The sequence below is a fragment of the Ursus maritimus genome, unplaced genomic scaffold, assembly GCF_017311325.1.
Source record: "Ursus maritimus isolate PB19 unplaced genomic scaffold, ASM1731132v1 scaffold_13, whole genome shotgun sequence".
NCBI classification, from domain to species: domain Eukaryota; kingdom Metazoa; phylum Chordata; class Mammalia; order Carnivora; family Ursidae; genus Ursus; species Ursus maritimus.
Window position 1 is genome coordinate 43,037,821 of NW_024423675.1, and position 13,812 is coordinate 43,051,632.

Consider the following 13,812-nt stretch of genomic DNA (forward strand, 5'->3'; position numbering starts at 1 on the left):
TCTGAATTAAAGAAAAAAGACTTCCAAAAAGAAGCCATCTCAAGGGTCAAGTGTTTGAAAGACAGTTAAGTGTCCTTTTAAACAGCCAAGAAGCATGGTAATTGAAGATAATTATGATCCCAGTTGCTTTTTGAAAAGCACTGTTAACATTCTATTTAACTAAATAACCCAGTCTTTATATTTGAGAAAAATATTGGAGTATTCGTTTAACTCTGGTGAGGTTGAATCTGCCACATTCTTCTCTGGTCTCGCCAAGTTTCAGACACCCCGTTCCAACGGCGGACAGCAACATCAAGTTAGCTCCTGTCAGGAGAAACCCTGACAAACTCATGCACAAGTATTTTTCAAATCAAGTGTTTTATTTCAAAAATCCTCATAGCAAGCTAAACGCTAAAAGGAACATGTGAAAGTGAACAGAAACAACAGAACCATGAGCGGTACCAGCAAACAACGGTGTGGCCCATTCCGTGCAAGTACTTGAAGAGAACCTGCAGGCAAAGATAGATCATGAACAATACACTTTAGAAAAATTAAAACATTAACTTTACGTTATTATAGCTCACTCTTGCAGTTTCTGGACTAGAAAATGGAGAAGATTCCCAAGACCTATTTTCTCTCTCAAAGGAATCATCTTCTTGGAATGCAAACTTCTGCTTAAGTGCACGGGATATTAAAGACACTGGATCCCAATGTGAATCTTGCCTTTTCCTCTTATGGATGGGTCTACCTCCAGGTGACCTATTTAAAAAAAAAAAAAATTTAATTAAAGCTTTGTGTAATTTAAGCTCCTAGTTGACAAAGATACCAAAAATATAAGCATAATACATTACAATCTAATTATTCTTCAAGAGATTGAAAATTTTTGCCAAAGAATAAGGAATCTGGAAGACACAGTGAATTAGGAATCAGAAAACCAAGAAACCATGTGGGTGGGGCTCCACCACAACCTTGTTTCGACCTGAGATTATCAAATGCCTTGCTGTACTGAAGATCTTTTTTTCTTAATATTCTAATTTTCCAGTGGAAAATTTAAAGAAATATTTAAGAAATTTTAAGGGGACTATCAAATTCATGAAAAGAAAGCTATTAGGCCAATTGTTCATTCAGTCTTCACTTAATGCCCACTATCATACCGGGCTCCATTTTACACTTTGAGAGTAGAGCTGTATCTTACCCCCGCGGAACATTCTGGTGACAGGAAATCATTAATGAACAAGTGAGATCACTGCAGACAGCAATGCATGTTATGAATAAAATTGAGTAGATAATGTGACAGTGACTGGGACAACAGCACCTTAGATGAGATGACCAGGAAAAGCTTTTTTTTTTTTAATTTTTTTTTTTAAGATTTTATTTATTTGACAGAGAGGGAGCACAGGCAGGGGGAGCGGAAGGTAGAGGGAGAGGGAGAAGCAGGCTCCCCACAGAGCAGGGGGAGCCTAATGTGGGACTCGATCCCAGGACCCAGGACCATGACCCAAGCTGAAAGCAGTCACTTAACCAACTGAGCCACCCAGGCGCCTGACCAGGGAAAGCTTCTTTAAGGAGATGGCATCCTCTCTACAAATGACTTCGAGTCAGTGTTAGTGTAAACATCCAGTGGATGCATCAGGAAGCAGCTTGGCATGTGTGAGAAAAAGGAAAAATAGGCACCTGGAGCGCAGAGTGACATGGGAAGTAGGTCACGAGGTCAGAGACAGAGCAAGGGCTGGATCCTGGGGGGACTTAAGAGGCCACAGGAAGGTGTCTGGATTATATTCTAAGCACAATGGAAAACCACCAAAGGGTTTTAAGCAGGGAAGGCCAGATCGAACTTTAAGTATTATTTGTCTTTTTTGTTTTCAAAGATTATATTTTTAAGTAATCTCTACACTCAGCATGGGGATCGAACTTACAACCCCAAAATCAAGAGTCACACGCTCCACCAACTGAGCCAGCCAAATGCTGCTGGCCTTCCATTTTTAAAGGGTCACCCTGATTACTATACGGAGAAAAGACAAGGCGAGACCGCAGAGAGAGCAGTCAGGAGGCTACTGCGGAAGCCCAAGCTAGAGATGGTGGCTGAGATCGGGGGAGGCAGCTAGATCATGAGGGTATACACATGTGAACTGTATGCTGATAGAAAGGAAATGGGAAGGAAAGGAAAAAGATGATTCTAGATGTCTGGACTGAACAGACAACTTGGTGATGAACAACTGAGTGGTGGTGTTGCCATTTACTGAGATGCAAAAGACTTGGGGCAGAACAGGTTTTCAAGGTGGAGGAAGTAGACAGGTAGGAAGGAAGAGTTCTGTTTTGGACATGTGAAGCCTGAGACACCTGTGAGACAGGCAAATGATGTCAGGCAGGCATTTCATCAAGAAGGCATGGGGTGCAGAGGAGCAAGATCAGGGATAGAAAAATAAATGTGAAGGCCATTAGCCTATCACTGGTATAGACAGCCACAGGCCTCAGTGAGAGGACCAAAGGAAACAATGTGGATACAGAGAGAAGGGGACTGAGGTCTGAGCCTTGCACATGCCAACATGTAGACACCAGGGCCAGAAGGAAGAGTAAGCAAAGGAGTAAGGAATAGGTGTGAAGTAAGAGGAAAACAAAGTGTGATTTCCTTGAAGCCCAGGGAAGAAAGTGTTCCAAGGAGGAGGGAACCACAGACCATACAAATACTACCCAAGACATCAGGGAGGAGGAACAATAAGAACTGACCATTATATTTAGCAAGAGAGTCACCAGTGACCTTGATAAAGAGCAGTTTTCAGTGGAATGATGGAAACAAAGACCATATGACAGTGGGTAGAAGGTGGCAGTGAGAAATGCAAACAAACTATTGACAACAAGAATTTATACCAGAAAGAGGAGCAGAGAAACAATAATAGCAGGGATATATGTGTTTTGAAGACAGAAAACACTCAGGTGTGAGGAGAATAAAGTAAAGAAGGAAAATCTGAGGATGTAGAAGACAGAAGGAATAATTTTAAGTAAAATCCTTGAGAAGATGAGAGAGAAGGGGAACCAGTGACCCAGGGGAGAGCCTGGATATGAACAGTGACACTTCATTCACAGTAACAAGAGAGAAGGCAGAGCACATGGATAGTGACTTTGTAAATGTAAAGATGGGGAAGTCTCATCTGATTCTGCAGTAATGTCTAATGCAAAGTTAGTTGTAGAAAAATGAGAGACGGGTGTGGAGGGGAGAGTCTACTGGTCTCCCTGCTGTGTTTCCAGTGATGGTCACAGAGGGAGTAACCATCTGACACTGACTGGGCCCAGTGATAACAGTCAGCCCTCTTGCTGGAAGAAGCGTGCCCATCCAGCCATAACATTTTTCTCTGTACCAGGTGCTACACACAAGGATCAAATCATAACCTCGTTAATAATGAAAGGGTGTAGCTTTCCCAACACTATTACATAGAAAATATACTTATTTTCTCACAAAAAATCCACATTGAGGGATTTCCAGATGAACATGGCAGATCTCTGTGCAATCCTAATAAAATGAGAGTAAAGAAATGAAAAGGATGTAATCCACAAAGACAAAGATACTAGGAGAGAGTGGGTAAGAATCACAACAAAACACTGGAAGCTGTAAAGCTGATGAAAGCAAAGATAGTGGGAGTGAGCTGCCTTCCTGAAAACAGGGACTGAGGAAAAGTCTACATACTGAATGAAACGTAAACTCAAGACTGAGTCCACAAGTGCCCAGCATAAAAATTAAAAAAGGAACTCTCCAGGGCATGGCATCATGAAATTTCTGAACGCCAGGACAAAAGAGAAGATCTTAAGTGCTTCAAGAATAAAGAAACAGGTTTCAGACATGGTGCCAGGAATGAGAATGATGTCAGCTTCTGAACAGGAACACTGGAAGCTAGAAATCAATGGAATGATGTCTACAAAATTCTGCAGAAAAATGATTTCCTGCCACTGTATACCCAGCCGAACTAGCAATGAACTGTAAGAATAAAATAGTAACATTTTCAGATATGCAAAGTCTTAAAATAATCTCCCCTTTTTATAGATCCTTTCTCAGGAAGGTATGGGAAGATAGGACACCCAGGAAATGGGTGAGGCAACACAAGAGAGAGGGTAGAGAATGCCCGTGATGATGGCCAAGGAAATCCTCAGCATGGCCACAGTGCAGCAGACTTGCAGGAACCAGAGACTGGAGCAGGACAGAGGGTGCCTACAGGGGATTTATTTTAAAAAGAAAAAGAGAAAGAAACTCAGACATTAACTGCCATAGAAAATAAAATTATTCAACAAACAAAACGTAATCATAGCATAAGAAATGGCTTACCTGTGAATGTTTACTGTTATAAGGATGTAAATTCTGATTCTGATTTAAGTAAAGACTGGATTTAATTATATTGGGAAGATGGAACAAGAGGTGTGTACGTGTTAAGAGGATAGGATGGCTGGGAGAACACACTCATGAGTTTTCACAAAGGGAAATAAAGTATCAAGAAACAGCAAAAGAAATATGTTGTTTCAAAAATACAGATAAGACATCAGAAGGAAGAGTAAAAAAAATGGAAAATGATTTTTTCTGGGAGAGGTGTTTGGAGTAAAGAGGAATAAGAGAGAAGACTTGTCTGTGTGTACTTTGATAAATATAATAAATTATTAAATCATTAATAGAATTTGGTTCATTTCTCAAGTTATGATAACATACCGTTCAATAGCACGAAGCTTAACCTTATTCATGTCCTTTAGAACATCCAACATGTTTGGAACATCTTTATTTTCCTGGTTTTTTGAATGACTGTAATTGGTCTTACTGTCACCTGGGTGCTGTTTTTTCATTCCATTTGCTGAATTATCTGAGTCACGCGTATTAGATTCTGGCTGTGTGAGAGGAGAACACGCAGGCTGTGGAGAAAAAAGCTGAGAGGGCAGTGGAGGAGGTAGAGGAGGGGGAGGAGGGAAAAGCAGTGAACTTGAAAACGGATCTGGCTGGGCACTCGTTTCAGCAGTCCCTGGTGACGTTCTTTGTTCCAAACCGCTAGGCTCATCACTCAAGTCAAAGAAGCCTAAAAACAAAGTAATCTTTTGAAAAATCATGCAAAATTCTCTCCAACATAACACATACCACTAATTAGAACCGAAACAGGAACAATTTCTGTAATGTTACTAAAATAATGATAGGGTGGCCAGGAAGGAGAAGCAATCCCGTCTGCTTAGTAATTTTTTTAACAGTCAAACCAAAGAATAAATTTATTTTTAATCCAATTAGGATTGTCTGTGGTAGGCCTTTAAAGGGAGGAAGGGTGAGAATGCATTTTAAAAAAATAAAAAGTGCTTTTTCAGTAATTAATATATATATTTGTAATATATATATTATAAATATACAATACTATATTCATGTTGTATATGAATTACACATGCGTGTATATAGATGTGTAGAGACACACGTATATATTACGTGTGTGCATTATTTAAAACAAGTCACATCCCTAAACATTTAGAAAGGATCCTCTGGAACACATTATTCAACCTGAATTTGGTGGAAGGACAGCAGCCATAACTTCAAGCTATAAACACATGCTCTTCTTTCAAATTAATACATCCTTCCTCATAAATTTCAATGCTTTTCCGAAGAGGCAGAAAAAGCTTCCTTGGAAAACAGGTTTTTTGATTCAAAAGCACAATCTTCAGCAGTGTAGCTGGAACCAAAGCCATCCCCCTCACCACAAACGTGTCTTCACGTACTCTCAATAAACACCACGCAGAGTAATCGCACAGCCCCGACATCCTACATTTACTGGACATCCTACATTTACAGATCGTCACTCACAGACTGCGCCTGCATCAGACAGTGATTGGGCACCGCCCGGTCGGGCTGAACCGAAACCCGGCGCGTGACTCACCCACATGCGCACTGGTTCTCGGTTCCCGCCTTCCCACGATTGCAGCAATCTGGGTGCGGAGAAAAGTCAGCTCCTCTTCAAGGGCAGCTATCTTTTTAAATGCAGCTTCACCTACAGGCCCGTCACTTTTCATTCGCTTATTCTGTCGTAGAGCAGGTGACAATGGATTCCAAGCTGGTTGCAAAGAATGGAAAAATTCCATTTTCTCCTCTTCTTCAGGTTTCCACACACTATTTCTGTGGGTAGAAGGAAGAAATGGACAATGACAGTGAGAGAGAGGGAAAGGGAGAAACGGAGGGAAATTTCCCAAGAGCAATAAATTCTTTCAGTCAAAGAGGAATAAAGACACAAAAACAAAAATTAGAGTAGCTCTCTTTATCCCATGATTGTCTCTAGGATGGCTGAGGACAAGCACAACATCTTATGTAACTTTGTATTCTCAGTATTTAGAACACAACCGTTATAGGTAACCGTAAGTGGTAAGTGAATGAAGGAACAAATCTTGCTTTTAGACAGTAAAACAAAAATAATTATCCTGTAACTGTTTTACCTATTAGGTTTAATATATATATAGTATCTAGTGTCAGAAACAGCTTTCTCCTAAAAATGGACATACTGATTCTGACGTCCTTTTAATATTACTCCTTCCTAAGCCTGCATTAAGAGAAATGGGAAATAAAAATGAGTGACACCCACTCATCCTTAATAGGAAGATATTAGTAAGACGCAGAGCGGTAGAGACAGACAAAAGGCTCAATTAGTATGATCAAATTTTAACACGTGCAAGAATTCAGATTACAGCCCCATTCCCCATTTTCCACAGTAAGTATATAAAATTACCGAAATCTGAGATAACTGGCTTCTTCATCATTTGCCACACACAAAATATCAGCAAAAGATGGAACTACAGATCCACAGTTACCAGAGTCTACAGAGTTCAACAGTGGGATCAACTAAAGGGGAAAAAAGGCAAAAAAAAAAAAAAAAAAAAAAAGTCAGAGCTCTGTAGGGGTAGGGCACATGCATGCCCATGGAAATTACATATATTAAAAATCCAAGAGTGAAAAGGAAAAAGAATATTCAATACTAAACATGCACCTGTTAGCAAGAAACTAAACTGAGGAAAATGTTATTCTAAAGTCTAAACATGTAGCAATATTCTCTACCCTGATTAATGTCATCTATCATAAAACAGAAACTAGAAGAATAAAATAAGCTACTCAGGTGTTGCTTTGTACCTGCCCAACTTTGAATGTAATTACTTAAAGAAGTAAACACAAGGGGTGCCTGGGTGGCTCAGATGGTTAAGTGTCTGCCTTTGCTCAGGTAATGATCCCAGGTTCCTGGGATTGAGTCCCACATCTGGCTCCCTGCTCAGCGGGGAATCTGCTAAACGTTTCTTCTTTTGTTCTACTCTGTCTGTAGTACCTAGGATTATTTTATACATAGTACTTAAACAATGCCTGTTGACTGACTTACCTCAAAATTAGGCCTGGGACAAGGTTCTAGAGGAAGAATTTTCCCAATAATACGAACAATACTCCGAGCTGATCCATAGTCTTTATTTTCTCTAATCTGCAAAACCTATTTATACATAGAGTGTTGTTTAAAAAGTACTCTGTTAAAGCATGTTTATATATCTCTGAAGAAAAGCAGATGTAAATGCACTAACGCTTATTTTGAAAAAGAAAATACAGAATGGCATATTCAAAGTATTTTCTTCAAAGAATTAAACTTTATTCATATTTGTCTTTAAAAAAAAAAGAAAAAAAGGGGAAAAAAAGGATGCAAGTTAACCTATATAATATTCCAGGAAGAAAGGTCTTTTAAGAAAGCACCACAAATTCATGTTTGCTCTATTTCTGATAATGGCAAAATACCTTTGGGAACTTTATTCAGAAAAACTGCCTCCCCTTCTCCCAGCTAAACATATCTTTTGGCCCAATCAAAAATTGACACTTCCAGTTTCTCAAGCATGGGGCAGTACAGAGTAAACTCATCTAATTCCCTTTAAAGGTGAGATCCTCTTTAGAGGAATAAATTAATCCTCTTTAGGGGAATAATCAGGAACTAGACAATTTAAGAATTCTTTACTTATAGTGCAACATATCTGCTAGAAGTCAGTTCTTAAAAAGATGTTAGAAATGAAATGTGCTACTGTAATTCCAATACCACCTTGTCTTTTGGCTTGGGCTTTCCAGACTAGTATAAATTATTCACACAGGAACCTCCCGAGAAACATGACATAACATTTCTGCTCTTGGCAGAGATTTCAACACAAAGAAAGCACTTTCTCTCTTTAAAAAGCATTAGAACTTGGACTTTTCATTTTTCCTCAGATCCCAAAGCAAGGACAAAGTTTATTACAAGCAACAGATACAGGCAGCATCCTGTCAGCATCTTCTTGGAAATATCCAATAAGCAAATGGATATTCAGTTCTAGAACTCAGGAAAAAAAACATCTGGGATTTAGATGGATTTGGGAATCATCAACAGACAGAATACATGATAGGTACAAATCGAAGCCATTTGACTAGTTGAGAGAAACTGGGGCTAGAGAGGAAGATCCAGAAGCCATTGGCGCACAGAATGCCAGTCCTCTGCTTTTTTTAAGTAGTAAGGGTTCTGTATGTATCCGATTACATCCAAACACCTGAGTCTAAGATTAAATAGTGATTCCATCAACTAGCCTCAGAATCTTCCATTATTTCTGCCAATTCAGTCTCCATAACATCCTCCATGAATTCTGTATTCATTCTCCACTCACCCTTAAAGGTCCTCTGCCACTTGGCCCTGTTCTATCTGTCCAACTAAATTACCCACTTGCTATTCATTACCAAGGACACAAGCTCTTTTGGGTTAAGCGATTTTCCTCATCGTCTCAAAAACAAGCCAATATTATCCTAACTGCCAAACACTTACCCATGCGCCCAGAGGACCTGGCTCTAACTCGAGCCCCGTTTTTACCTGTCTTCTAATGCCAGATTCACATTCCTCTACAAATTTGATTCTCTCTGCTCTCAGGAGCTTCCTAGGTTCTGAATTCCTAAACTAGTTCCAAGAAGTACCATACAATAGGACACTTAACTACATATAACTTTGTTTCATTTGCAGTTTTCTGTTTGCTCCATTAGATTATAAAGTCTTTGCAGGTAAAGATTGCTTTTCAATCCTACAGGGTAGTAGTAGTTCTTAATCATAGGTATACTACAATCACCTCGGGAGGTGCTTTCCAAAAGAAATAAAACACAAACCACATATATAAAATAAATTTTCTAGTAGCTACATCTGAAAAGGTAGAAAGAGGTGAAATTAATTTTCTTAATATATTTTATCTAACTCAATATGTATATATTATCATTTCAACATGTAATCAATATTTTTTAAATAATGGCATTATTTTACATTCTTCTTTTCACACTAAGTCTTCAATCCATTATATATGTCACACCTACGATAGATTTCAATTCAGATATTTCAACTACTTGATGACGACATCTGGCCAGTGGTTACCATATTGACTAGCACAGCCTAGAGTATACAGGACCTATTAACCTAGAATTCCCCCAGCCTGAGCAGTTATATTTAAAGTGTTCTATAGCCCACTCATATGCACACCCTTCCTAAGAACCACAGGGTTGGAGGTTTTGCTACGGTGAGGGCTACTCATTGCACATAAATAGCCACCCAAATGTTGGTTAACTTGGATGGTACCTTCATGTCTTACCCTGCAAGTTCCATCCTGACAAATGTCTGTTCTTCTCTCTCATCCCTTCATTGCCATTGACCATCTTCACCATTCTGATGCTTTCCCTTCCTTCTTCTATTCCTGATCCAACACCCTCATTCTGACTTTACTGATGTGACTTTCCTATCAAGCAGAGAATTTCAACTGTTTCAGTGATATGCTCATTACCAATCAAAAACTCTTCATCCTTTTTATGTGTTCTCAGATTACTAATGGATAAACTACCCCAACTACTCTTAGCTGGAGAAGAGAAATTACAAAACAACAATATTTAGAAAGACTACAAATCCATGCTGACTTCAGCTGGGTATTCTGCACAGGTATTCTGCAACCCCTTCAGAACATGTTTTGTTTTCTACTGTATTGCCCAAAGCAATCACCAATCTCTGAAATCTCCAATGCCACCATTTCTATTACCTGCCAGTGGCCCTGACTTTGCTCTTAACTGAGAAAACTGAGAACTCCAAGGTGACATACCTCAATTTTCATTTCTCTCCATTCAAAACCTCTCCACCATTTCTCACTTTTATCCTACTGGACTGTCCATCTTCTTTCCAAGGCTTATTTATTTATATTCCTTGTCCAACTACCTTCTCTAGGGCACTGCTCACTCACTCACTATTTCACTTGGATCTTAAATATTTTCCTGTCTATGAGGTTCTTCCCCAATGCTTGCAAACATGAAGTTATCTCTAACACTGGAAAGAAAACAAAATTTCAACTTGATGTTCACTCTTGATCTCTTTTCACAAACTTTTCAAAAGAAGGTGCTGATGCCACCTCCATTCCTCGGTCATTCTTCAAAAGACAAGGCAGCTGCCACTCTCCACCTACAGAAATCCCTAAAAGCATCAATAATCTAATGATAAGCAAATCTTCAACTATTACTCAAGTTATCTTTGATCCCACTATTTCTGAAATTCGAAATGCATCAGTAACATCCAGCATCATCTTCCATTATGTCAAAGTCCATGAATTCAAATATCAAAAGAATGCAGATAACCTCTTTTTCCTACATTCTAGAACCATTTATCTGACGATCTGCAGGTTATTTGTATTTATATAATCCAACAGCATCAGGCTCACCTGATCTCCCTACTCAAACTAGTTCTTCATACTGATTTGCCCATTTATAATAATATTTATAATATAATTGCTTTTTTATAATTTATAACCACTCCTCAACTTACTTTTGTTTAAAATCTTGAAAGTATCCTTGACTGTTATTCTCCTCTAATTCACAACAAATAGCAATGATTTTCCCATTCTGTAAACCCAACTATTCTTTCTTATATTCAATCTTGTATTAGTCTGTATGTTTCTTATTCCTTGTATTATATTTTAAGCATCATGAATACAAGAACCATGTATTGCTACTCTGTATCACCTGCAGCACCAAGCATATTGTCTTAGATGTAGTAATGCTCCCTAAGTAGAGAAAATTGGATTTGCTTATAATTCTCAGACTTAAGTCATCCTCTCTCGAGATTTTTGCTGAATTTGTTGAGCTATAACTTGCATTATATATCCAAACACCAAACTTAAATTACCTTAAATAAAACCACTAGCTAATCAAAAATATGCTTTATCTATGAAGGTCATATCCATATTTTGCTGCATTTGCACCTTTTGCTGGCATTTGACCTATCCGGTAAATAGGTTCCTAATAATCTTACCTTCTTTTTTTTTTTTTTTTTTAAAGTAAACTCTACCTCCAACGTGGAGATCAGACTCACAACCCAGAGATCAAAAGTCGCATGCTCTACCAACTGAGCCAGCAGGTGCCCCCAATCTTATCCCCTTTTTAACTCAAAATACCAAAGGTATACTATTGCAAATTCACCTTCGTTACACCTGAAAATAAGTAACAATTTCGCCTTAAATTAAATGTTTGCATAACAACCATTTTCAAAATAAGACCCAACAACAAATACAACATGTTCATTCAAATCCATTTAAAGACATTTACCTGGTCAATGGGAACACCAAAATATTCCAGCATTTCTCTTAAGATATTCAATATGAGTGACATTGATGAAACAAATACATAAGCGAATTCAAGGAAACATTATCAGTTTCTTGATACCTTCAGGAAAAATAATTTAGAAAATATTACTCTTGACAAAAAAAAACACACAAAAAAAAACAAAAAAAAAAAACAACAAAAAACAAAAACCGAATGCCCCAAAGTATTAAGTAACCTGGAGGAATCCTTTCGTTTCACATTACACCATCAACTAATTTCTTTTGGCCAGCAGTATTTTGAAGGAAGTCAAAGAGAAAGAGAGGAATGGAGAAGTGGGGATGGGCTGATAAAGGAAACTTCAATTTATCAGTTAAATTGCATTAAAAGTTCATAGGATGTTTAAGACTTCATTAATAAGTATCAACCAACAATGGATTGGACACTTGGCAGGAAAGCCTTTAGGTCAGTTGCGATAGCGAAGTCTCTGCTCTCCTGAAAGCAGTGGGCTGAGGAGATGAATGAGTTCAGCTCACCCTTGAAAGAAAGTAGGTAGAGGGCCGACTCGAGGCTTAAACAAATGAACAGCAGGTCTATCTCACAAACGAACCGGGGTACCATCCATCCTCCCCGCTCATTTCAAAGATAAGGAATACAAACCCCAGATACACGACGTGACTTAGTCACCCAACTAGTGAGTAACAGGCCGAGACTGGCGCCCCGTCGTATCACTCGCTTTGGTCGCAAGCCTCCTCAGAGGCTCTCCTAACCCAGCATGGTCGCCTTGCTCACCCTCCTCTGAAGTCGCGCCTCAGAGCCACCACCGGAACTTCAAGCTGCCTCGAATCCTCAGTCTGCGAAGCTCGTAGTGCACACGTCCTGGTACAGGAGCGCTCGGTTTGCACGCCACAAACAGTAACGACGCCCCCCACCGACCCGGGACTGGGCACTGGAACCCCCTCGCTCAGCCCGGGTACCTCCACAGGAGGCACAACCCCCAACACGCCTCTCCCACCCACCCTGCGGCTCGCCCCCAGGACTGTCGCAACTTCCGCGTTCCTGGACGAAAATCAAACTCCGCGGGCCAAGCCCGTGAACGATCTCATTGGACGAGGCTGAAGACTGCTGCTTGTGATTGGCTGCGGAATGACGTCAGGTTAGTTACGGTTATTTGCACCGGCAACTGGGATTTTTCCTGGGGCTTCTTCTAGAGGGCGGGCCTTCCGCGAGGCAGCCAATAGAAGTCTACAGACAGCTGCCGGGCGGAGCGGGTTCGCGTGGGGATGGTGACGCACGTGCAGGACGTGTCTTTAGGTTCCTCCAGCTAAACTACCGGTGTCTACAGCGGAGCGTTTTGGAGCCATTATGGGTTTTGAGCCAGGCCTGCGATCCAAAGTTCGTGCCAGTTCGCAGAGAAAGTGTGTCGTCCCCTACACCCAAAACTTAAGTGGGGCCGCTCCCCCAAGTACTCATGCCGTGAAATCGCTATTTGTTGTTTAACCATTTCATTCAGCGAACATCTATTAATATGCTTATGGGACTAGCAGAAGCTTAAACACAGTCCTCGAGGGATGTGTAGCTTTGCAGTGCTTTCACTAACCAAACGCTTCTGGTTAGCTAGGCTACCAGATACCGGCCGGATGTTAACCTGGCCTAGCCGAGAATGCTTGAGGACTAAGTCATATCAGGCTATATACCCCAGTTTTTTAAAAATTCTGATCTAGGATTACTGGCTTCATAAGAGACGACAGCTTCCTTTTTTTCGTATTTCAGGGAAGGATGCACTGGAGTGACATGACAAGGTGAATTGTGCCCGCTGCTGACTTACATTTAAAAATAATAATAATAAGGGCATTTTTAAACTAATTTCTTTATGGCCCACATTTATTCAATACTGAAAGTCTGTCAATGTGCCAGGTACTATTCCAAGCATGGGGAACACAATAATGGGCAAGACCGGTAAGGTCTCCCTGCTGGAGACTACGTTCTAGTGGAGTTTTGGGTTTTTTTAATAGCCTCTCTCCCCACTCTTTTCTTTATAGCACTTACCACACCATGTACATTTTTGCTCCCCCTATCGCCAAGCTAGAATGTAAACTCCAGAACAGGTACTTTGTTTTGACCCATGCAGTTTCTGTAGTGCTTTAGAAGAGTGCCTAGTATATGAGGGGCGCGAGTCCGACTCTGTCAGTGGAGTACGCAACTCTTCATCTCATGAGGGGTCATGAGTTCGGGCT

At 40.0% G+C, this 13,812-nt stretch overlaps 1 protein-coding gene across 4 annotated transcripts; it reads right to left on the minus strand.

The window, feature by feature from the left end:
• Window positions 1-340: 340 nt before the first annotated feature.
• On the minus strand, window positions 341-13,591 carry MTFR2 (mitochondrial fission regulator 2). Of its 4 annotated transcripts, none has more exons than XM_040627831.1 (8): window positions 12,368-13,591; window positions 11,582-11,698; window positions 7,344-7,448; window positions 6,705-6,817; window positions 5,865-6,100; window positions 4,670-5,027; window positions 607-738; window positions 341-488 (listed from the first exon to the last, which is right to left on the minus strand). In XM_040627831.1, the coding sequence occupies exons 2-8, from the start codon at window positions 11,642-11,644 to the stop codon at window positions 374-376; spliced, it is 1,122 nt and encodes a 373-aa protein (XP_040483765.1). In that variant the 5' UTR covers window positions 11,645-11,698; window positions 12,368-13,591; the 3' UTR covers window positions 341-373. The 4 variants fall into 4 exon arrangements, with proteins under 4 accessions (XP_040483765.1, XP_040483767.1, XP_040483766.1 ...); XM_040627833.1 differs by having other exon boundaries at window positions 12,236-13,591; XM_040627832.1 differs by having other exon boundaries at window positions 11,582-13,591.
• Window positions 13,592-13,812: the final 221 nt, after the last annotated feature.